The sequence below is a fragment of the Myxocyprinus asiaticus genome, chromosome 32 (genome assembly GCF_019703515.2).
Source record: "Myxocyprinus asiaticus isolate MX2 ecotype Aquarium Trade chromosome 32, UBuf_Myxa_2, whole genome shotgun sequence".
Lineage (NCBI taxonomy): Eukaryota > Metazoa > Chordata > Actinopteri > Cypriniformes > Catostomidae > Myxocyprinus > Myxocyprinus asiaticus.
In genome coordinates this window covers 33,919,010-33,945,334 of record NC_059375.1, presented here as the reverse complement: position 1 = coordinate 33,945,334, position 26,325 = coordinate 33,919,010, and the positions used below count along the sequence as shown (strand labels likewise).

The window sequence follows — 26,325 nt, the reverse complement described above, 5'->3', positions numbered from 1 at the left end:
GCACACAAAACAGAGAACAGAACTTACTAAACATGTCTGAAGAGTTTGTAGTCAAAGAATTGATGCATTTTTATGCCCAGACGTATTTCTTTTTTTTTTTACGTTTTTGGAGCGGTGCGAGTTCACAGTGGAGTTACCCACGCGATGCCGAAAATAGAAAATAAGCGAATGATAGAATGTAACATCGCTCGTCACTGCTGGTTAGGACAAAAACTCTGATTACCATAGAAGATATACCTTTTATCGCATGTCGTTTGCCATCAGGTTAGGTACTCCGTTCAAAAAAATAAGGCTGGGCATAGAAATGCATAAATTTTTTGACTACAAACTCTTCAGACATGTTTAGTAAGTTCTGTTTTCTGGTTTGTGTGCAGCTGTGCTGTGTTCTGTTGTTGCTATCGCTGTGGAGGACCTGTTTTTAGATAAACAAAATTAGTTTTTGCTTGAACGCCCCAATGTCATTAGGGGGCTGCGTAAACTGTTGCTCTCGTGCCCTATCATGAACACGCACAGGAGATCAACGGTCAGTGAATATTTTCACTAAAAAATACATTAGATTTCGGTTTGTTTCTCACCAAACCTTATCATATGCTTTCAAAACAATCATGAGTCTCACAGAATAATTTATTAGACTTTTGTGTTCTTTTGAAGCTTGAAGTGTTTCTGCATTAATCAGTCAGGCATTAATCCATTGTTGTTTGCTCTGCGATGCCTTGAGCTCCGTGTAGCACTGGTATCATTGTGGGGTGGTTTAAGGAGATGGAAAGGCTGTATGTGTGGCAATACCTCACAAGTTAGTACCTAATACCGATATATTGGCCGGAATTTTGAGTAGATATTGTGTAAAATAGTGTAAATATTCATTTAATTTCATTTCTGACTGAAAAAAGAAGTATGGAGTTCAGGAAGAGTTGAGGACAGACAGGAAGCAAAGATTTAATTTTAAGATTATCATTCGTACGAGATGGCAAAATCATAAGATATCGTATGGCTTGTTCCCTTTTACACCAAACAATCAACAAACAGGACTTCAAATCGATACAATACAGGCACAAAAATCAAATTTTAGCTAGCCTCATATCCAACACTTTATTTTAAGAAACAAAACGTCTGAAACGTCTGTGAACAAATTTGGTTACTCGTTATTTGTCCAATTCAAATGACTGATGTATGTCCATATCCTGTAATACGCTTCCCTCGTCTCTTTCCAAACCCTGATGTTGTCTAACCTCCGTGGTACACAAAAGACATTTGCCTAAGAAAATCATGGTTAGGTTACGGTTTGGGTAAGGAGTTAGACTTTATGGTTAGGTTTAGGTTAGGGGTTAAACATAGGAAAAATCATAATAACATTTTTCGATGGTTGGTTTATTTTCTTCAATGGGGGAAAAAGTTGTACGTTTTTGTACAAGCCAACACACAATATCTTACAATTTCGCCATTTCAAACTATTATTATGACTTGTCATGAGACTGGGTTGTTTGAATCTGTTGAGATTGAGAATACACTGAACATCATTTAATCATGTTTTGTATGCTGATATTTTGAATGATGTTTCATTTTAACTAGCATTTGTAAAAGGTTCACTTTGTTACATTATGAAAACTTTACATTTATAAATACAAATTTGACAAAACATCATAAACTGCCCATTTTACTTTTTTCTTTTATTCTATCGCACCCAAGAATGTTCAAACTCAAATGCTAAATCAAAGGCTGTAATATTTTTGGTCGAATGCAGAGATATCACAATATTTAAAATGACTTTAGATAATAACAAAAATGTTTTGCATCTTACTTTTAAATGCAAAAATGACATTAAGTCATATTTGTCTCATTCTGCCACAATGTTCATCATAACTTAGCAACATTGACAGCAGATTCTACATTCTCTTGATGTCATTATTTAAGAACAACTATGCTAATAACCATGCATGAATCCTCTTCAGCCACTTCCACACATTTCTTGATAAATATTGTGTGGAATGTAAGATTTCAAAACACACCCAAAATGTCACAGGCTGAGATCAACTCCAGTGATGTTATTTGATAATAGAGTTTAGATTGGAATGGTGTTTGTAGGGGGGGAAACATGTTGATTAATGTTACACCATCAAATGTCAAAGGAAGCATTGTGGACATCAAGGGCTACAGAACATATTATTTTATTGAAATTCAAATGGAAGTTTTTATTAATAAAAGCGAGTGCTTTGGGGCCTCAATGGTCTGTTGCATTTATTCTAGTCCTCTTTCAACAAGTGACATTTAAATCCCCGCTGAATTTCAGAAAGGGTTAAAGCAGCGCAGACAGAGAAGTCTATCAGAAAAATGTATCTCTACCACACACAAAATGCCTTATTCATACACATTGACATACTGTTTATGTTAGTGTGGTGCTTCCCAACTGGTTTTGCTTGAGGACTGAGATTTTGCATACAGTGCACAACAAGAGAAAAAAAAAAAATGTATCATGCAAAATAAAATACAAATCTCCTCAAAATCAAACAATGAAATGTATTATTATTACAATCAACCTGCAAAATTAATAACATGACATGAAAAGGAAAACTGACAATTTTATTAATGCATAACTAAGATTATCCCGTAAACCTGTATTTAAACCTTGAAGCTCTGAAGGTGTTTTTAAAGATATCCTGTTTCAGTGGCATGCCCAAAATTGAAGTCTTAAAAAAACAAAAAAACAAGAAGGGTCAAGTGTTTGATATAATTTTAAAGAAAACTTTTCCAATTTTGTAATGATATAGATTATGATAAATTATGAGTCTCTCAGCCATAGAAACTGCTGAAAAAATCATGAAAACACTTGAGCCAAAAATGAACTTTTTTCTTATTTTTCTGATCTGACATTAAATTTCTCAGGGTGTAAATAACGTAGCTCCGAAAACTGCTTTTGTTTTGTTCCCAATCATGTCACCTGTAACTGAGTACAATTTTGTGTTGATATGACAGCAATCAAAAGTTATAGCATTACAAAAATAATTTATCATAGTGTCCAAAAACGTCTCCTAGTGTCAAAAAGCCTGATATTTTATGTTCTGTTTATTTTTCATGAAGTTATAAGCGAAGAAACGGCTTATAAGCAACACCTGTTTACATGTACAGTAACGTGTATGTCATGTACTTAGTTATTTCTCGCTATATTTTTATCTGTGATTAAAACAAATGGCTGGTTGTATTCTACTCTTTGAGAGCTTTCCAATGATATATGACACATGGCTATTTGATCAGTTTGATGTTTTTACCGATGACAATAATATGTGCAGTGCAAATTTGTTTATAAATGATCAAAACCGAACACTTCTGATTTGTCTGCAAATTTCAAAGCACTTGTTCAGTTTTGGTCATAATGCATTCTAAAGTACAGCTTCTAAGCTTAAAAAAGATACCTATTTTGTGTTGGTCAAGACTGTAGTTATTATATTTTCATGATTTGTTTCTGGGTCGTTTTATTTTTTCTTTTACCTAATATGGTTTCTACCAAGTGAGAAATAAATTTGCTTCACAATACTGTTAATTTTGCTGGACAGTGGCCTGGGAAGCTCAGTGAGTATTGAAGCTGACTACCACCCTTGGAGTCACGAGTTCGAATCCAGGGCATGCTGAGTGACTCCAGCCAGGTCTCCTAAGCAACCAAATTGGCCCGGTTGCTAGGGAAGGTAGAGTCACATGGGGTAACCTCCTCGTGGTCACTATAATGTGGTTCTCGCTCTCAGTGGGGCATGTGGTGAGTTGTGCGTGGATGCCGCGGAGAATAGCGTGGGCCTCCACACGCTCTATGTCTCCGCGGTAAAGCACTCAACAAGCTATGTGATAAGATGCGCGGATTGACGGTCTCAGACGCGGAGGCTACTGGGATTCGTCCTCTGCCACCCGGATTGAGGCGAGTCACTACGCCACCACGAGGACTTAGAGCACATTGGGAATTGGGCATTCCAATTTGGGGAGAAAAGGGGAGAAATTTCTTTTTTTAAATTTGCTGGATGAACAATCTTTTATGTCAACAATAAAAGATATGGGAAGCATTTTCTCCTTCCTTTTAAAAGTAAACCTTTTTACTTAGCTATTCTAACTATGGTTATTTGCATTTTGCATTGTTTTTTGCCTTCTGTCTGCAACCTTATCAGAACAGACCTGTGACTCATGTTTGGGTTGCGACCCACCAGTTGAGAACCACTGTGTTAGTGTGTGTGTTCAAGGCACTATAACTCACCAGTAGTTTCTGAAGCCAGTGGAACCTCATTGTTTTCTGCCCTATGGCAGCGTATTCCAACATCTTCGCTGTGTGAGCAGTCATGTCGACCCCACATGCCATGTTTACACTCCGGCAGAGAGCTCTCTCTCCCCTCACACTCCACATCATCCAGCAGAATCAGCCCTGTTCCTTCTCCAAACATTCCATTGGGGGCGACCTCTGCACCGCCCCTACACACACACACGATAAACTCTAAATAAGACACAGCCAATCTTACACTTGAAAATCTCCCACAAAAACACTTCATGTATTTGTACAGAATCTGTAAAGAGCGTGGACGCCCACACAGAACACTCACTATTGTTGAGTAGGACATGAAACATTTCATGTTTTAAGGTTAGAGTGAAGTAATAGGCTATAGCTATGTTCAAATGACATAAATTATCAATCAGAAGTTTGGACAAACCTTTTCCAGATTTTAAAATAATAGTAAAGCATCAAATCTATGAAATAATGTAAAATAAAGTGAGCATAGGTGAGTAATTGTCCAGTGTAACTCATCCATTTAAAAAAAATAATACAAATTGGAATGTTTTGTGAATAAATTCATAACTAGGCACAATTGCTATTTGTCTACAAAACTAATTTCAAGCATTTAAGCATAATTCATTAGATTGAAAATTTTTAAGAAGAAGATAAATGTAGTCAATTGTGTACAAACTTTTGACTGGTATTCTAGTCTACACTAAGAAGGTGTGTAAAAATACTAGCATGATAAAAGAGTATCACCTGAATCCCAGCTGTCTGCAGACCACCTGTGCATGCTGCTCTGTCCAGCTGTCATCACACACTGTGCCCCAATCCCCGGAGTGATACACCTCCAGACGACCTTCCCATGGGTTATCACCATCTACCAGTCTCACTACCCCATCTGAATACACACACATAAGTGTTCAACCAATCACACACTAAATACACACATTTTGTCTTCCATAGCAGCTGTCTGGACTGTTTCTGAATGCATATGTGTGTTATATTACTTTCGGAATACTATTTGGGAAGTGATATACGTAAGAGATAATTTACAGTCTGCTTATTACATGGCTACTTACCAAATAAATAAATATATAAATGGACATTAAAGGGATAGTTCACCCAAAAACAAAAATATTCTCTTCATTTAATCACCCTCACGCTATCCCAGATGTATATGACTTTCTTTGTTCTGCTGAACACAAACGAAGATTTTTAGAAAAAATATCTCAGCTCTGTAGGTCCATACAATGCAAGTGAATGGTGGCCAGGACTTTGAAGTTCCAAAAAGCACATAAATGGTAGCATAAAAGTAATCCACACATCTCCAGTGGTTAGACTCCATATCTTCAGAAGCGATATGATAGGTGTGGGTGAGAAACAGATAAATATTTAAGTCCTTTTTACTATAAATCTCTAATTTCACTTTCACATTCTTCTTTTATTCTTGGCGAGTCACATTATTTGTGCATATCACCACCTACTGGGCAGGGAGGAGAATTTATATTAAAAAAGACTTAAATATTGATATCGCTTCTGAAGATATGGAGTCTAACCACTGGAGCTGTGTGGATTAATTTTATACTGCCTTTATTTGCTTTTTGGACCTTCAAAGTTCTGGCCACCATTCACTTGCATTGTATGGACCTACAGAGCTAAAATATTCTGCAAAAATTTGTTTTCAGCAGAAAAATAAAAGTCATACACAACTGAGATTGCATGAGGGTGAGTAAACAGATGAGAAAACTTTCATTTTTGGGTGAACTATTCCTGTAATATTGATTTGCCTTTGACAATGGACAAATATACAGTTTAGTGGACATTATACAAAACTATTTGACTGCAGAATGTAGTGACTGACCAATCAGAATTAAACATTCCAGGGAGATATGTAAAAAGCAAGGTTGTGTGTGTGTTTCCATGTGTATGTTCCTATATACAGTATAGGTCAATACCTGTATAGGGGTTGCATGACACCCCAGCATCTTCCATATGGTCACAGTTGTGTTGTTCCCACCCGTTGTGACGGCACTCGTCCAGAGAGAGCTCATTGCCTGTGCACTGCACTGCATCCAGTTGGATCGGCCCAATTCCCTGTCCAAAATGAGCCCATGACCAGGCCTTGGGGATGCCGCTAAACATACACAAAGACAAACATATAGTAAAAGACACACTGAGATGTGGTGCTCAAGTGGGCGATAATAGTTTGGCTATAATATGCACAGATAAATTGTTCACACTAATTTGCATTAATAAAATTAATAAGGTCAATTTGATTTCATGTTGACAACAAAAATGCTTCTTATTAAAGATTAAAAGCTCACATTTTTTAAAGACAATTTAAACTATAACGACAACAAATATGTCATTCAATTGCTGTAATGATGCAGTAACTGCAATAGTGTGTATCATTTTAGTAGCGGTGTGACTGCTCGTGTGTCATCCCACAGTCTTTATTATCTTCAGCTGCCACAAAAACATGACAGAGATGATGTAACAGAACAAAAATACAACAGCATAAAATAAATTTTTCAATCTCTCCATCTTCCTCTAATAGATATAAGAGCACTCTTACACCCTCTGGGATAAAAGCATCTCCCAAGAGCTCCTAAGTTTTGCGTGTTGAGAGAAGACTGCATGCTACTGATTCTTTACAACATTTTCAAGATGTTTGCATGCAAAAGGCAGATAGAAACAGTAACAGTTAAAAGCATGAAGTATTACTTTATGCATCATCTGTTTTTGATGTATAGTTGAGCATTTGATATATTCATTTTGCTCTGGTGAATTTAACAACAATCCTACAACTCACCCTAGTCCGAGCTGCCTGCAGACCACCTCAGCATCCATATCATCCCACTGATCATCGCAGATGGTACCCCAGCGCCCATCATGGAAGACCTCAACTCGTCCCTCAAAGTCCTCCTCCCCCCCAACCAACCGCAGAGGCGGTCCATTACCTGAGCAAACAAATCAGGAGTCATGACTCAAAGTCGCAAACCCATCAATCAGTGTAGTGATATCCAGAATACTATGCACGGAATAATCTCTCTCTCTGTGCAATGCACAATTATCAGTAATACTTCATACATAATGTAAATACAGGGCCAAACAAGGACAGCCAGTGTGCGTGTATTTTGAGCCAGATCAGAGCAGTGCTCTGTTGTTACTACATCTCCAATTCGTTAATCAAGTACATGTGTTTTTATGCCTTGCAAACATACGTTTTTGTTGAGAATTCTGCTGATTTAAGATCGCTAATAATTGCACGCAGATTTGTTTATGTTGACTGATCTTAACAGACTGAATGGGAATTTGTTGTCAGCCTCAAAGTATTTGGAGCTTCAGGTCACACCTACTGATGATGTGGACTAATGACAGTAAGAATATGTTTAACAGCCAGTAAGAAGTTTTCCTAAAAATGTGTCCAGACGAGCTATTACGAACCACCAAAACGAACTCAAAATCAGCATTTTTTCAACTTTTTGGCCATATTTTGTTCTAAATTATGTCACACCCATTCATTCTTTGATTTCAGAGGAAGTATGCAGAGGCCTTTACTGAAATCTAATTACTTTTAAAGTAGTGTAACTTTACATTTGATCATTTTATAATTTAATCAGATTACAGTTACTGGTTTATCAATTAAGGTAATTACTTTTAAGTACATTACTTGGGTTATACATATTTCTAAAATAAGACGATTTATGTATAATACAGTACATTTAAAATATTAATTATGTTCATATGTATGTTTGTTTACAAGGGCGTGTGACAATGGATGAGGAGAAAATATATTTTGAATTTGTTGAGTGAAAAAAATTAACTTTCCAGTGAAGATTGTTTTTGAAAGTAAAGTACAGTAATTAGTCATTTGATTACTTTTTCACTGACATAATCAGTATAGAAATTTGATTAAAATTTACAAAATAATTAGTAATTTGTATTGGATTACTTTTTTGACTAACTTACACAACACTGACTACTTTATCTAGCTGGCTAACAAAAATTACATTTTGTCAAAATAGCGAGAATGGCTTGTGATAGTTTTGTAAACATCAAACAAAATATGCCATAATTTTCACAAAAAAATGTGCTCATAAGTATGAATTCATAGCTTTTATGGAGTTACTGTACATTACAGTTATATCATTAAAATAAAATAAAAAATAAAAGAATCTATAGTACATTGTTTAAATGTAAAGAAGCGTAACAATAAATAAAAAAATAAATAAATCTGCTTTCTGACACAAATAAAATATGTTGCTAAAAAATTCTGTAGGGGCTAGTGCAAATGTTGGCAGAGCATGTAAAAATGTGAACTAATGGCACAGCACAAAATCCTTATTGATTAAAGCTGAATAACAGCCTTCATAAGAATAATGCACATGTAATTCACATGGACACAGTAATATGCAGCTATTTGCTCAATTCAAGTCAATTCAAAGACTAAAATATTTCTTTTGCAGTCCCGGTAGCCCAGTACAGTTCTCCTCAGATTGCAGAGTCTTCGATAAAGCTATAGCAAGCAATCATGGAACGCCATTGATTTGCTTCCCAACTTTCTGCCTTTGTTCCTTTCTACAAAAGAGAGTATAGCCCTTTTGATTTCATAAAAGACAGCAGAAGCCCCCACCGAAATGTTCCATTAAAATGTTTAATCTCAACAAAAGTCAATATGGATGAACAGTTAAGCTGCAAGAACAGCAATTCAAAGATAATATAACCATCCTAGTGATGTTATATTGCATGTCGTGACAGCTTCTGTTTTTGTGAAACTCCAATGTCTTGCTAGGACACCTTTATGTGGCAGGGTTGTGCTAAATTCAGATTTTAAGAATGTGCTTTCCTTTCAATTAATAACTTGAGATTTTAATTGAATTGGCCATGCCCCACAAGATGTTGAATTGGAATTTTTCAATTGGAATGACAGGAAGAGTAATTTACTGAATTACAATTCAAAGAGATTCAACACAGTCACAAATTCTGCAACAAAACATAAATAATTATGGTACATCATTAATTTAGACAAATAATGGCTATTTTTTCCCTGATGTGTAGAATACATTTTTCCCCAACTGATTAGACATACTGTATTTCTCTAAATTAAGTTCAATATGCCATAAAAAAAAAAAGATGAACATTTTGCTATACAGCGCCACAAAATGTCAACCTCCAACTGTTTTCAAAATAAATATCAACATCAAAATTTTGGGTAAATCAGAGCATAATATCATTTAATATTTTGAGTGTATGTTCATACTGGAAAATGAAATAAATGTGTTATTAAAAACTAAACTTACAGCAGTAATATGAATCTCTTTAAATCTTATCCTATTTTAATTCTACCTCCTTAAAATTTAATTAGAATTACAATTCTGCACTCTGTATCAATTCAAATTCAGGAATTGAACAGGAATTTAAAAGGGATTCTCAATTCAATTCGGAATGGCGCACAACGCTGCAGGGCACCTTCATGAAGGTCATTATCTAAACACACTGACCTTCAGGTGGCGTGCACACCACTCCAGCTTCGTTTCCATGGTTACAGTCGCTAGTAACAAACTTCCTACTCCTGCACTGCAGCAGGGATTTCTCATTGCCACGGCAACCTAGGCGGGCGTAGTGAAAGAGTCCAGAGCCGGGGCCAAAATATGAGTGCTGGAGAGCCATGCCAATATCACTAGAGAAAATGCAAAGAAAGATGGAAAGAGGGGAAGAGAGAGAAAAAGAAACACCAGGTTAAACTTCTACTCCTCTTCTGTTCAGAGATACAGTATGAGTCTATCCACCTACACTTGTTATACAAAATCTAAAGCAAAAATAGATATGAACATAGCAAATATGCAGATGAGTAACCAAGCTTTGACATCACTGAAATGCACAGATTCATAAGTGGAATATGGGGTTCTTAATGCCATTCCAAACCTGTATGCTGTTCTTTTCACCTTGGAACACACACACACACATAAAACAAGAATTTCTAGAATGTTTTCCAATCAATGACCACAGGCTCTCAAAAAAGCACCATAACAGAAGTCCATATGACTTGTGCACTATATTCCAAGTCTTTAGAAGCCATACAATAGATTTAAGTAATTATTCACTGATAATCTTCACGCCCACTGCAGTTCTCAAATCAAAAATGGTTTTACACAGAACTGCAGTGCAGGTTAACATTTTCAGTAATTAATGGCTTACATTTTCGTCAGTTCCTCACACAAAGCTATTGTATGGCAATATAGCGCAGAGGTCAAATAGACTACTTTTATGATACTTTTAAAGTGCTTTTTTTTATTCTTTTTTGGTCCTTTATGGCCATTATAAACTTGTTGTTGTATGAGAAAGTGAAGAAACAAATAGAAAAAAAAATGTGTGCGGACAAGGAAACAATAACAGCATACGGATTTGGAACAACATAAGGGTAAGTAAATGAAGACGGAATTCATTTTTGGGTGAACTTTTCCTTTAGAAGTAAAAATAAATTCCCATACCCCAGTCCAAGTTGTCGGCAAACCACGCTGGCATCATGGTCAGTCCAGTGCGTATCACAAACTGACCCCCACTGGCCATTCAGGTAGACCTCCAGACGGCCACTTTTTAAGGATGAACCCCCCGCTAACCTGACTGCTCCTGGACAGGTGAGAGAGGAGCAGAGTCTAAGCCATTCTGACAGGAACAGTGAAAGAGCACAAACCAAGAACACAAAACTCACAGACTCTAAAAGCCAGAAACAGGTGATGACATGATTTATGATGCACAGCGAATTTGAGATTATTCAGTTGAAGGTTAGGGACAGAATGCCTCAGTCACCATTCACTTTTATTGTATCTTTTTCCCATACAATGAGAATGAATGGTGACTGAAGATGTCAGACTGTAACATCATGCCTAACATCTACCTTTGTGTTCCATGCTGGATAGAAAGTAATTCAGGTTTTAGATTTTAGGTCATATACTGTATATGTTAGTGCACTTTTATACGTTGACAAAATTAACTTTTAGCAGATATATGCATTTAAAATATATTCTTTCTACATCTACAGTCTACATCTAATTCAATTCCATTTTATAGAAAATGGAGAAAATGAGAAAAATAGAAAAAGAATAAATTAAAAAGAATATTACAAAACACTGATGTTAGAAAATTTCTGTCTACCGTATAATATTCTTTCTCCTAATTGTTTCTGGAATTCAGCAAATCAACTCACTGACATAATGTAGTAGAACTTGAATGAAACATTGCAGTACTCACCCTGGTGGCAGTCGCAGTAGGCCCAACCAATGGCTCCTGAGCTCTGTCTGAAAAAGCACCATGGGTTGGACTCACGGTCAGGATTTCGACAAAAATTGTGCTCTCCCAGACCCCTGCCTGGATACTGCTGCACATAATCAGGGAACTCAGACCACTTCAGACAGGGTGAACCTGAGTCAGTCTGAGACACAGTTCCATTGTAATAGCCCAGCTCAGTGAAGCCCTCAGAGCAGGACAGAGGACCTGGAAAACAAAACAAAATGTCTATAGTAAGTCTCCCCAGTTATACAATACCAGAAAACACAGTTAAAAAAATGTACTGGTTCTTTGGTTTTAAAAAACGAACTGTAAAATGTGTTAACATTCACAACCATTTCTGTGACAGCCGCCGAGGCTCTGTAAACCGCAAAAATGAGTCAGGAGACAAGTGCACACTTTTTTAGCCAATCAAAAATGCTTTCTGCCTTTTTAGAGGGACGGTTTTTTTGAGAGAGGGCGTGTGGTTGAATTTTGAAAAAAGGCACCTATAACCTGGAATATTCCTTTAGTAATAAGGAGAAGACAAAGAAGATCAAGAAGAAAAAGAGGAGGAATAAGATGATGAGAATGAAGAAGATGATGATGAATAAGTAAAAAGACAATGAGAAAGAGGAAAAAGAAAAAGGAAGAAGAAAAAAGATGACAATGGTCCGTGTACTTTTGCGTCCATTCCTTTTTCTTTTTTTAACCCAGTGTTTTTTTAAAGTGTTTTTTTCTTTATTGGTTTTAACACTGATTAATAAAATAAGCAGATACAAACTCATTTCCTGTTGACCATTTCATTTTCTATTTAAAAAGGAATAAAGAGATTGGGGAAAAGGCAAAAAAAAAAAAACATTTCCTTCAGTGTTTAAAAATTAGTTTACGCCTTGAATATTTGATACGCACATGTGAGCGGCACTGAAACGCCCCTTTCATCTGATTGGTCAGCTTGCCCCGTCGTCTGTAGCCTACTGCCTTAATCCCATCAGCTAGAATTAAAGTTGGGATCGCCAACAAGACAAGACAAATTTGTCTCAATTTTCATTAAATATTGTCCCGAACCACCACTAACTGTAAACTATGCATGCCATATGTTTTAGAATCTTGCTGCTTGGCACATCATGGTGTTGTTGCGAGGTGTTGCCTCTAATGGACGATGCGTGAGAGATCACAAGCCACATCACTTGGCCATATGCTGACTAGGAGTTGGTTTATTATATATTATTTTTATTTTTATAACATTGTATGATTTTGTAGTGACTGTAGTGCCATGTCCCATTGATAAATGTAATTAAAAAAAGTTGCATCACTTTGTATAAAAGCCCCATCAGTTAATATGAGTTAACACAAATTTATTTTTGACATTTAATCATATATTTACTAAATGTTCATCCAGGCTGAGGCAATTATGTCGGCAGCACACTCTATCAGCAATCTACGACTTACACAAATTAACATTGCACTTATGGAGATAGGGTGACTAGACATCCCAATAACAGGGACAGTCCTGATTTTACATGCCGTGTCCAATGTCCCGATGGACTTACAGTCGGGATTCCTTGTGTCCGAATCTTAGCTATTAGAATTTTATGTCCACTCCAATCCATGTTCATAATGCCTAAACATTAATTTAGCATTCGCTTTTATCCAAAGCAATAGAACTCTTTTTTTACATTACATTTAACAATGGGACACAAATACACCGGTACTACAAAATCATTAAATGTTATTAAAAAGAAAAATAATATATAATATACTGTAATAGACCAACAAATTTGCAGAGCAATCTCAACTCTCAACTAATTCTGGCTGATATAATTAAGGCAGTACAGAAGACGGGGCGGGTTTACCAATCAGATAAAAGGGGGCGTTTCAGTGCCACTCACATGTGCATATCAAATATTCAAGCCATAAATTAATTTTTCAAACAATGAAAGAAAACGAAAACTTAGCAATTTCCCCCTTTCTCTTTATTTCTTTTTAAATAGAAAATGAAATAGTCAACAGAAAATGCGTTTGTATCTGCTTTTTCTATTCATCGGTGTTAAAACCAAAAAAGAAGAAACTGCATTTTTCGTTTTTCATTTATAGGTTTAAAAAGTAAAAAAGAATGGATGCAAAAGTACACGGACCGACAATGTCGAAGACAAAAATGAATAAAAAGAAAAAGAAGAAAAAGAAAAGGAAAAAAATAAAACAAAGAAAAAGTAAATTAAGAAAAGAAGAATAAGAAGAAAAGGAAAAATATCAAGAATAAAAAGAAGAAGAACAAAGCTATGAAGAAAAGGACAAAAAATGACAAAGAAGAAAAAAAGTTTGCCCAATGTGCAAAAAACAAACAAACAAACAAACAAACAAACTACACAACACTGATTGCACTGATTGTTTTAGATCTAGTTCCAAAAGAGCAGAAATAAAAGAGCACTATCTACAAAAATCCTCCCTAAAATCCTCTTTTATCATTAGATTCCAAAATAATAATCCTTGTTTTATAAAGGGCCAATCTCTGTGTAGCTCTGCAGATGTGGTCTTTTCAGCTGGGCTTTTCTGGCCGGCATCATGTGAGTCTAACATCAGCCTTTTGTTTATCTCCCAGGAACACCCACCTTGGCCCCTTACACTGCTCTGAATCCTCAGCCCTGGGCTGGAGTGTGAAAAGAGGGAGAAGTTGGAAATCTGGGTCCCTAATAAAGCCTTCCTTCCCAGCATAAAGGATGAGGGATTAGACAAGGCTGTGCTCTGAGCAGGTGCTGAAAAGCCAAGATGAGCAGCCAATAAAGCAGCAGCGAGCTGAACTCTCACTGACCTACCCTTCTTGAGTCTGAAAAGCAAGAGCTGCTCTGCCCCTTCCAGGATTTAAAGGCACAGTTGATTTGAAGTTGCAGCTCATTTTAAGGCAAACAGATGGTTGTGGTTTCCAAAGGGAAAGACAGAAGTTGCTCTCCGCACTTTATATCATCTAAATGTGATATGTTTGATGTAAATCTAAGCAACAAGACCGACAGGGTATAAAGGAAGCACAGCAATTAAGACTTCAGTGAAAATGAAATGTCTAGGAATTATGTTTTCACTTACAAAGTTTCCAAGTTACAAGTTTCCAGTGACAAGTTGTCTCAAAATGTTGTCTGTCTGTACTTAAAATGAAAATGCTGCATGCTGAGACACAATAACAGCCAATCAGAATGTATTTAAGGTTTAATATACAACTAGCATGGGGGCTACATAGTTTTGATTATTTACAGTACTAACTATTGTAAAACTAATTTTTTAATATATAATATATGAATATAGTATGATTTATCTTATCTTATATTTTAATATATTCTATTATTATAAGATTATGTTAATTATTATTAATTATATATTATTTGAGTAAACAAATACATTGTGGATGTTTTGGAGCTAGATTAATTTAAATAAATTAATGGTTGTAGCCGTCATTTATGGGTGGGACGGGTGGGACATCACTTTTTGCCTTTGTCAATTTTGTCCCTACCAATTTTTGAAACATCAGGTAAGTATCTAATGCAGAAGAAATATCTCCAGTCCTTGAGCCGGAGTTTCCATGTCATTTGTGTGTGTTATAATAAATGGCCATCCAGCACTGGAGTTTGTTATTTTTAATGTTATAATGAGTGGTCACTGCGGCTGTTATCAGTGGCACTGAGTGACAGCGGGGATACCAATCAGTAATTCTTGCTAAAGGTTACTGATCCATGTATTTATCCACTGACTGACAAAATCCCAGTACTGATAGTATTCGATGTATAGACCAAGTTATCAAATTAATTATTTGAAATATTTACTGGAGTGCTTGAACTGGTCATCAACAATGACTTTTAAATTATTATTTGATATTATCTGCACATAACCTATTAATATTCATGAATATCAGCACGTTGTGACATCACAACCCCCTCCCCTCCCCCCAACTGTCCCCACTACTATTTAAAACAAAGTGTTTATGGTTTTGACCTATCTATTATTCACTAGTCCCACTGCTTTTATTAAAATCCTCAGGAATCAGGCAGTGCTCTGACGATCAACATTATTTATAAGGGCGTTTTACCACTCTGTTTAATTTTGGAATTTTTATATCATCTACAATATAGTCCGATGTTAATGGCAAATCAAATCCCGTGAAAATTGTCTTGATAACACTCCAGACTGTTGCGGAGAGCATCTGTCAATTAACTTTCATGTGTTTACACAAGCCGACATATTGTGACCCATAGGAACCACATGGCATCTATGTATCATGCCATAGATCTTTCATCTATGGTACGATGCAGTAAAAAATGTAAACCAATAAACCGACAAAATAATAAAAATTTTAAAAAAGAGAAAAAACTCAATTAAAAAAAACAAGAAAATAACAAATTGTTGGAAAAATAAATTGATAAATTGCAAACTGAAGCATCGAGAAGTCCCCATACGATTAAGCAGCATTTACAGTATGGAATATCAAGCTCTTCCTCCAGAACTTAAACTCAGTTGTGTTAACTCAATTTATGTTTGGATAGTACAGCGAAAACCAGGTTCAAATTTCTCACATTACAACACACACATGTATGGCTAGAGAATGGCTAGGATTGAGTATTAGTAATGTGGTTCTAAACTTCAGTTCGAACACAACTTCATTTTGCAAGGGGGGCTTGAGTGCTTGAGTTTAGTGCTGTGTTGATTAGGGAAAAAATGCATGCAGCACTCGTAGGATGACAGACGGTAGGCTATGGGAAGTATGGGTGATAGACGTAATCATGAAGACTTTGGATGGTAAGATCCATATGGACTGTGAAAAGCTGCAGACATCGCACAAAAAGCCTTCCAGAAATCTCAACTCCAACAGATGTCAGCACATTTTCCATGTTTGTCTGCAATTTTTGAGGAACGTTTTGGACCTAGGAGAAATAAAAGTCCAACACACTCTCACGGTGAAACTGTAAGGATTCATATGACTTTTCTAAATTTAGATAATTCGTATGATATCGTACAAGCTAATGACGTCGCTGAACATAATTTCCATCTAATACTCAACAATTACCTGCTTCTGTCAAACACAACAACTTCCTCTCATGTTTACACACTTTACTGATCGGTTAGGTTTAGATAAGGGGTTTGGTTAAGGGCATAATATTAATAAGCATGTCCTTAACGCCTCGTGCGCGAAACTTGCGTTTACTTCCGCATTAAACATCCGGGCATTTGCATGTGATGAAATCGTACAAATTCATACGAACAAACTCATAAGAAATAGCCAACTTGTAAAATATGAGACATTTCATCAGAATCAGAATCAGAATCAGAATGAGCTTTATTGCCAAGTATGCTTACACATACAAGGAATTTGTTTTGGTGACAGGAGCTTCCAGTGTACAATAATACAAAAACAATACAAAAACAGCAGCAAGACATAGATAATAATAAAAAATAAAAAATACAACTAATTATACACATACGTAAAGACACACACATACATACATACACACATACACATGGGTAGTGCAAATCTAATACAATCTGTTACCTATTATGTACAGTGCAAATACAAATCTGTTATGTACAGTGCAAATGTTTGTTTGTTTTTGTTTTTGTTTTTTTCAGAGGAATGAAATGGCAGAAGAGGTTGGATGTGTTGAATAAATATAAGAAAGACTAAACTGTGTATTGCACATAGTTATTGCTCAGTGGGGCAATTTAACTGTTCATGAGATGGATAGTCTGAGGGAAAAAACTGTTCCTGTGCCTGACGGTTCTGGTGCTCAGAGCTCTGAAGCGTCGGCCAGAAGGCAACAGTTCAAAAAGATAGTGGGCAGGGTGAGTGGGGTCCAGAGTGATTTTTCCAGCCTTTTTCCTCACTCTGGAAGTGTATAGTTCTTGAAGGGGGGCCAGGGGGCAACCAATAATCCCCTCAGCTGTCCGAACTGTCCTTTGTAGTCTTCTGATGTCTGATTCGTAGCTGAACCAAACCAGACAGTTATTGAAGTGCAGAGGACTTACTCAATGACTGCTGAGTAAAACTGTATCAGCAGCGCCTGTGGCAGGTTGAATTTCCTCAGCTGGCGAAGGAAGTACAACCTCTGCTGGGCCTTTTTCGCAATGGAGTCAATGTGGGTCTCCCTCTTCAGGTCCTGTGAGATGGTAGTGCCCAGGAACCTGAATGACTCCACTGCTGCCACAGGGCTGTTCAGAATGGTGAGGGGGGACAGTGTTGGGGTGTTTCTCCTAAAGTCCACAATGATCTCCACCGTTTTGAGTGTGTTCAGCTCAAGGTTGTTTTGACTGCACCAGACAGCCACCTGTTTAACCTCCCTTCTGTATGCAGACTCATCGTCATCTCGGATGGGGCTGATGACAGTGGTGTCGTCTGCAAACTTCAGGAGCTTGACAGAGGGGTCCTTGGCGATGCAGTCATTGGTGTAGAGGGAGAAGAGTAGTGGGGAGAGCACACAACCCTGAGGGGCACCAGTGCTGATTGTACAGGTGCTAGAAGTGAGTTTCCCCTGTCTCACAAGCTGCTGCCTGTCCTTCAGAAAGTTGGTAATCCACTGACAGATAGACATGGGAACAGAGAGTTGGTGTAATTTATTCTGGAGTATAGCTGGGATGATGATGTTGAAAGCTGAAAGCTGAAATCCACAAAAAGGATCCTTGCATATGTCCCTGGTCTGTCCAGATGTTGCAGGATATGATGCAATCCTATGTTGACTGCATCATCCACAGACCTGTTTGCTCGATAAGCAAATTGAAGGGGATCTACTTCATGAGACTGGTTTGAAAAGTCAGTGAAGAATCAAGAAGCTGTGATCTTCCACCTCTTGTAATCTTCTGCTAAACCAGACTAAGTTCCAGAATCTACAGCTGCATGACCCAGCAGAATTGCATTCAAACACCAGGAAGCACTGCAGATATCAAGGGTCCTTTACCTTCAAATCGCCTTTGAAAATACATCACTGACTGGCAGTCGGAAGAACAGGCTGTTAATCACAGTCACGACTGGCACGTCACATTCTCATGCGATTGCACTTTCTGAGCCAGGCTGTCTGCATTTAAGTGATATCCAAAAAATATATATTGAAGGGGAACAGTGTGTGAGTGTACAGAGCAGCAAAGTAGATTAATGTCTCTATCTGCAAGCTCAGACTGACTCACTACAGTCAGGGCAAAGCTGAATTAGACATATTAAAGCAGCCTGACTGAGAGCACTCTCAGAAAGAGTTGTGCTAACCTCAGGGAAATCGTTCACTGCATTTCTGCTTAATTGGGTGCATGAAGATGAGTGGGCAGGAATCACCATAATGCTGTCGATGAAGTGTCTGGAGCAAAACATAAAAATTGTTAACCTGTAAAAAGTGCAACCTAACAAAAAGGCTTAGTTTTCTTTGTACCTTTTTTCATATATATTTGATTGTTTTATTGTCAATACAGTATTCCATTCATGCTAAAACATGCTGCCTTCTTAAGTCATAATTACAAGTACGTCACATTCAAGTGTTTTGTTGTTGGAGAGATTAGGAAACACAGAGGATGCCAGATTAATTCTTGAATATTTCTTGGGGAACACTTATTTTGACAGCATAATACATGTTAGTCAGGAATAGTGTGAAGTTTGGTCAAATACATGCTATTTTATCGGTGTAAATATTTATAATATGCATTAAATGATTACTTACAGTATATACATACTGCACATGTATATAGGTAGCTGCACTTGGAACCATAAATAAAACGGATTATTCACTACAGAAACAATACTCTCAATTTGGTAACTCAGGTATAAAAATTTCCCAGACGTAATTACAACTTGGCGGGTGATAATTCTGTCAGTAAAGGCTGCAACACACAATATGGTAACAGCTATGATGTGAAACACCGTTTCACCTAGGCACTAGTAAAACAGTACAGCACCTATCAAATAACATTGTTATAGTTTACATGTCAGGCACTATATCTTCTAGTGGAAGGATGCGGCTTAATGAGTTTGATTAATAACACTTAAAATGGAAGTTTGCATCCTTAATATTTTTATTATAAACATGAGCCTCGTCTGAAGGTTCGAGGAGAAGGTGTTACTACAATTTACAGTGAAGTTTTTGATGTTACTCAGAGGACAGGATATAAGTTTAAGTCTTTTGAACTAATAATACTTAATGTGACACAGTCAGATACACATAAAAAATCTCTGTAATTTTTTGCCCTTGCTACAGTATCGAGATCACCCGGGCTGTATTCTAATTTCCTTGGTGAATTTGCAAATTTTCTATCTGATCTAGTATTTACTGTGGATATAACTTTAATTGTTGGTGACTTCAACATTCACATAGATAACGAAAATGACACATAGGAATTAGCATTTATTGATATTCTCAATGTCAGACAAAATGTGACAGGACAAACTCATCGCCATAATCATACGCTAGATTTAATTCTGTGATATGGAGCTGATTTTGATACTATAGAAATTCATATAATCAGTAAGCCAAAAAGTCTAGAAGAGGTGTTGCCCCCCTCGATTAAAGAAAATGAAAGAAAAAAGCCCCTCACCATGGTACAATGATCATACTCAAGCTCTCAAGAAAGCAGCTCGGAAAATGAAGCGCAAGAGGAAGAAAACAAAATTAGAGTTATTTCGCGGTGCATAGAAGGATAGTGTCTGTAGCTACAGACAGGCACTAAAAGCTGCCAGGTCAGCATATTTTAGCAAACTCATAGAAAATAACCACAACAATCCTAGGTGTTTATTCAGTACTGTGGCTAAATTGGTTAGGAATAAAGCCTCGACTGCAGTGGCGATTTTAGGGGGTGGCCTGTGGTGGCCTGGGCCACCCCTGAAATCTCATTGGCCACCCTGTGGCCACCCCAGAACTGATTGGTAGTTCATCATGTTCATCAACACAAGAACGAAGAACCAATAGAAACACCTGTCAATCAAAGATGACATCTCAGGTCATTTGTTTATTTAGAGCCACACTGACCCATGGTCAGTTTTATATTTCTGACCATTATAGTAGTGGTGGGACTGAAGCTGTGTGAGCTGATCTTTGATCAGTGGGGGGAGGGGCAAGCCGCGGGTGGCCAGGCAGGTGCCGCAGGTCGCGGGCAGCGGGCGCCAGGTCTGGAGGATAATGGTCGGTCATAAGCATGAAGCTGACACAAGCTAGCGTCCACCTCCAACTTCCAATGACTTGACGACGTCGATTTGTGGTCAAAAAGAAAGCTGTTATTTGAGAGGTATGTTCATCTAATCTATCGTTTAATTTATCCTGAATTTCCATGTGAATGTGAAAACATTTTTTCATTGTTACAGTAGCTAGGTTAAAGAGTAAGCTAGAGCCTACACCACATTCAGCATGTTATCTTTATATTGACATGAAATATGAAATGCCATGTTTTCTGATTTAATGTGTAAAGGTGTGTAAAGCGTTTTACAGATGTATATGTTCAATAGCTAAAGTTATATATATGGCCAACCTGTGTGTGAAATGGAAGGGTTTGTGCTGTTGGGCCTCATGTATTCAGATAGAAGACAAAGGCAGGCCTAACAGTCATAAAACCTAACTCAGCCCCCACACATTCCATGTCGTAAATTATACTGATAAAAATCGCGCCAAAATCAAACAAAGGGAGTCCAAAACAGACTACAAATCCATGAAGCCTTGCTCACTAAAGGATCGATCTCTCAACTCCTATTGGATGAGGCACACAACAGAACGTCCCTCAAACATGACATCATCAGGAGTTCAAATAATTCTGAAATGCTTCCAGAGTGGCTTCCAGCGACTTTGTTCACCAAATAAAGACGTAGCTTTTGCTGCTCTCCGGTACAACCTCGTGGCACAAGGGAGTAATGTCCGACTTGAAACTGTAGCCATACAATCTCCATCTCGCTGGACGAGTTGAGATTACTCTGTGTTCAACCGAACACTCTTACAGATCCGAAGGAGACTGCTGAGCAATTCACATCTTCATCCGTTTGCCTACAGAAGTGAAGAGATTAAAGATTTCTCTTCCATCTTCAATCAAGTCGACATTTCTGAGTTCTCCGCCAGCCCGCCGAGAATCAACAGCCATACCGCCCGCCGACAGAGAAAGGAAACGGCCTCCCGTCATCACACGAGCCTCAAGGAACCGGGTCAGAGTTAAAGGACGGAGGAAAACACATTCTACCTGTGTCCTCATGCGATTCAAGTAAGAGGTTACGTCTGGGCAGAGATAGAATATTATAGCGTGTTATTCTTGTGTTTCAAGGTTTTTGCTTGTACAGTTTACGGACCGCCATGTCCGCTCATTATTAATACTCAGGGTATTAATTATCACAAATTTGTTTGCTGTATTGTGGTCCAACCAAATTGGATTGTTGTGCATTTTCGCCATTGCGGGTGAGACAAAAACTGAGTTCATCCATTAGAGTCAAATAACGCAGGACTTTTACGAGCCCCGCTCGTAAAACCGTGTCTCTGAGTGATGAACACGGCTGCTTTATCTCCAGCTATCGCAAAATCACTTAATAATCTCTCTCTCTCTCTCTCTCTCACTAACCATACTGACACACACACACACACACACTGTCACACACACACCTTATGTGTTATAGAATTATTTTTATTTCCATATCTAATCATGTCACTGTTTAGTTTGTAGTTGTAAGTCGGAAGTTTATTGACTGCATTGTATTAATTATTAATTGATATTACTGCATAAATAAACTTTGTTTATATTACAAAGAGAAGTGTTTTGGTTTGTTTTGCATACGCCTGTGTCATGCTGACGGGATGTCAGTGCTCGGATTCAAACCTTCATTCATTGTTTTTTCCCGAAAATCGATATTCTTCGGATGCTGATTTTCCTAAGAAAACAATCGAATATTGAGACTGTTTTAATATTTGGTTATTAGTCCCTGATTTCAGGGTGGTGCCCCGTCAATGTTAATCCTTATTAATATTCTATTGATTTTTGATAATTGATAATTATCTTTGAATTTGAATGATCAGTAAGCTAGTGTTAATTTTAATTAATGTTTCATCGATGTTAACAATTAACGACTATCTTTGATAATTGTTGATTTAAAGGATTAAAAAAAGCTAACATTGATTCTCATCAATGTTCTATTGATTTTAATAATTAATAATTAATAAATATCTTTGAGAATTATTAATTATTGCTAATAACCAAACTTGCTCCTAAACGTAGCACACTGCATTTACTGGAGTCCCATATGAGGTTTTAATGAGTTAGATCCAATTAATTAATTTAAATATTGATTAATAACTACAGAAATAATTATTAATTATTTCTGATAGTAACACTGATCTAAACAACCGGTAAAGCCCTACAGTGCTGTGACTGTACTTTAAATCTTTACATGAGTTATTTATGAGCTCTTTATGTGTATTATTGGTCAGTCAGACAAATAAAATCTTTCAAAGTTTTTATACCTTATTTGACATTTTAAATATGCAGAGGCAGGGCAAATTGCACTTAAATGCTGCAAATGATTTGACTAACTATTTTATTTGGTAATATTCAAAGTAATTGAAGCTATCAGAACATGTGGAAAATAAACCTGAGTAGACACTGTAAATAGAGTTTTGTTTTTTACTGTGTACAGAGCTCAATCTGCAATTTTGGGGTTTCCAGACAGACACCTATAAGCCCTCGTAGCCAATTTCACACACTGATTTGTACCCAATTTAACAATATTTCTGCTGGATAGTGCAGTTATAGCTAATAAATGAATGAATCATTGATTGAATGATTGATTGAATTGCGTCTCAACCAGTTATCACCTGTACTTGTATCTTTATATGATTATACACTATACCTGATGTTATACGCAGATTCATTCTCTACAATGAGAATAGCTCTTAAAAATGTGTAACTGACTTTTCCTAAACAATTACTGATTTAAAAATGGATGTTATGTTAAAATAACCAGAGATTCCCAGAAACTGTAATAGGTTGAAATAGAACAGAAATAGAAAACTGTCAAATGTCAAAACAACAGTCTGATATTGAATACAAACAATTCAGTGAATGCTAACATGAGTTTAAGAATTCATTTATTCTACATGTGTAGATGTTGAAGCAAAGCAATGTGATATTTACACATTTTGATCATGTGCCATTCATAAAGGTTCTGCCGGTATCGCCACCCCACACTAGGTCTGTGCCACATCTTGGCCACCCCAGTTAAAATGTCCTGGATATGCCACTGCTCGACTGAACCAGATATTCCGTCGCAGCACAATAATAATGACTTCATGAATTTCTTTACTGGTAAAATTGAAATCATCAGAAATAAAATCGGAATTGTGCAATCGTCTGTCACAGTACCTCAGAAAACAGTGTCTCATAAATTTCCTCACGAGCAACTTCAATCCTTCGCTGTCACAGGTCATGAAGAGCTAACAAACCTCTTAAAAGATAAGCTCTTAAAAGAGGTATTCCTTGTGATCTCAGAACATCTTCTTAATATTTTTAACTCCTCGCAATGTTCGGGACGCAGACACGCTCACTCAGTTTAAGTCTAAACTGAAGACTCATCTATTTATCTGGGCATACACCTAATTTAGTTAGCTAACAATTAGGCTGCTTTAGTTAGGTCTGCCGGAACCAGAAACATTTATCATAACCTATAACTCTGCAAAAAGTTGAATGGCATCTACGCTAATATTATTTTATTTGTTTCCCAGAGCCGGCCAGATCCAGCTCCATTCCTGCTATTACGATGGACTTCAGAGGATGAACTGATGCCAACTCCAACCATAAGACATGGGATATTTCATATGCCACTGCCTGAACCTTGGACTTAGAAAAGACCTCATTGAAATGAACTGCCGATCATTGATCTCTGCCTGCATCACCTTTGTCTATTGATGGACAACACTCTTAAAATGGAATACATAGACTATCAATTAATTGCCAACAAAAGCCTTCATCAGCCAACTAACAAAGGACAATGCATGAACTTCTGCAGTTAATCCAGGATGAACTTCAAAAACATTAGTCAATAATCATACAGTTCAGACAAAATCTTTGTTTAAACACTGGCCCTTAACACTTAGTTTACTAATTTTAAACCATTACTTGCACTGCACATAAATAACTAATATTGGCATTATATTCATGGTGTTTAGCCAGAGGGGAACTGGCCCCCACAGTGAGCCTGGTTTCTCCCAAGGTTATTTTTCTCCATTAACCAACATATAATGGAGTTTTGTGTTCCTTGCCACGGTCGCCTTCGGCTTGCTCACTGAGGTTCTAAATACAATTATTATTTAATTATTTATTTTTATACACAATTTACATTCATATTTAATCAAACTACACAATGATGACTCTTAAGACTTTATAGATATTACAGTTTCATTTTCTGTTAATGCATATGCAACAGGGTTGACATGGGAAAGGAGGAGGCAGAAACCGGCTGAACCGTCAAAATAATAGTTTAATGAAAACTCAAACAAAAAGACACAGAACACAAATGCACACACTGCAGCTGCATGTGGCTCTCTCTCTCCCGAACTGCCGCATTCCGCTGCACTTATCCCTCTCCTCGGCTGATTAGCCCAATTGGCTGCCTTTCTGGCCATGCCGGCAGGCTTTTCCCCGCCTCTCTAGGTCTGGGGAGGGGGACGAGGGGAGGGGAAAAAAAAAAAGATGAGAGGGAAAGGGCAAAGTGGAGCGAGAGAGAGAGGAGAGAGAGGAATAACCTGGTTTGCCGGCGCCCAGATACACGGCACTCCCCAACCTCTGCCGGACGACAGTTGCTCCTCCCTGGGCGGACCGGAGCAAGTCCTCCGACCAATGGTGGATGGAACGCCCCTCCGCATTTTGGCGGCCGGTAGGGAGCCCCTCCGCCCTCCGCCCCTGGCAGCGGCTCCACAACTCCAGGTGGCCGGCAGCAAGCCCCTCCTCCCCTCGCGGACGGCAGCCGTTCCTCCACGTACAGCCAGTCGGCAAGACTCCTCCGTCTCCCGGCAGACGGCTGCAGCTGCTCCTTTGGGTTGGCTGGTAGTGGTGAGGACTCCACGACAACGCATCCCTCCTCCTTCCCGGGCTTCGGCACCAATGTAACAAGGTTAAAATGGGAAAGGAGGAGGTGGGAGCCAGCTGAACATTCAAAATAATATTTAATTTAACCAAAAAGACACAAACACAAATACACACACAGCAGCTGCGTGTGGCTCTCTCTCTCCCGAACTGCCACATTCCGCTGCACTTATCCCTCTCCTTGGCTGATTATCCCTCCTCCTTGTCAAAGCATGATTTTCTGTAAAGCTGCTTTGAAACGGTGTGTGTTGTGAAAAGCACTATACAAATAAAAATGACTTGACTTATTATAATGTAGCCGTTTTGTAAAAGCAAAAAGCACTCAACGCAGTATTTTATTGTGAATATAGTCACAGCTAAAGGGGTTGTAGGCACTCTTTAGCAACCACACAGAATACCCCAGCAACAATGTAGCAACGCCCTAGCAACCACCCAAAATTTGCATAGCAACACACTAAAAACCACACAACATAACAGGGATGTTTTTCATTTTGGTTCGTACTGAGCAAATTTTTCCATTCCTGTTCTGGCATTCTGCAGCCTCCTTACCAAATGGTAACTGGCTAGAATGAAATAAAAGAATGGTTAATAACATATTTTTCAATAAATTTATCCTCAATATTAAATATATCTCTAAAATAATTATAATATTTCAAATATACAACTGGTTAAAATCTTTATTAATGCATCGTATCTAACAATAATACAGTGAAGAAAAACAATGGAGAAATGTACTTTTAACCTCTAATATT

The 26,325-nt window shown here is 37.5% G+C and overlaps 1 protein-coding gene across 1 annotated transcript in view; it reads right to left on the bottom strand.

The window, feature by feature from the left end:
- LOC127422840 (neurotrypsin-like) overlaps nucleotides 1-26,325 on the bottom strand; it is a 61,843-nt gene that overhangs the window by 19,445 nt on the left and 16,073 nt on the right. The window contains exons 3-9 of the mRNA XM_051666640.1: nucleotides 11,501-11,743; nucleotides 10,741-10,879; nucleotides 9,751-9,929; nucleotides 7,059-7,206; nucleotides 6,202-6,380; nucleotides 5,003-5,144; nucleotides 4,232-4,443 (exon numbers count right to left, since the gene is read on the bottom strand). Coding sequence (XP_051522600.1) covers nucleotides 4,232-4,443; nucleotides 5,003-5,144; nucleotides 6,202-6,380; nucleotides 7,059-7,206; nucleotides 9,751-9,929; nucleotides 10,741-10,879; nucleotides 11,501-11,743 — 1,242 coding nt within the window. The remainder of the gene's footprint in view (nucleotides 1-4,231; nucleotides 4,444-5,002; nucleotides 5,145-6,201; nucleotides 6,381-7,058; nucleotides 7,207-9,750; nucleotides 9,930-10,740; nucleotides 10,880-11,500; nucleotides 11,744-26,325) is intronic.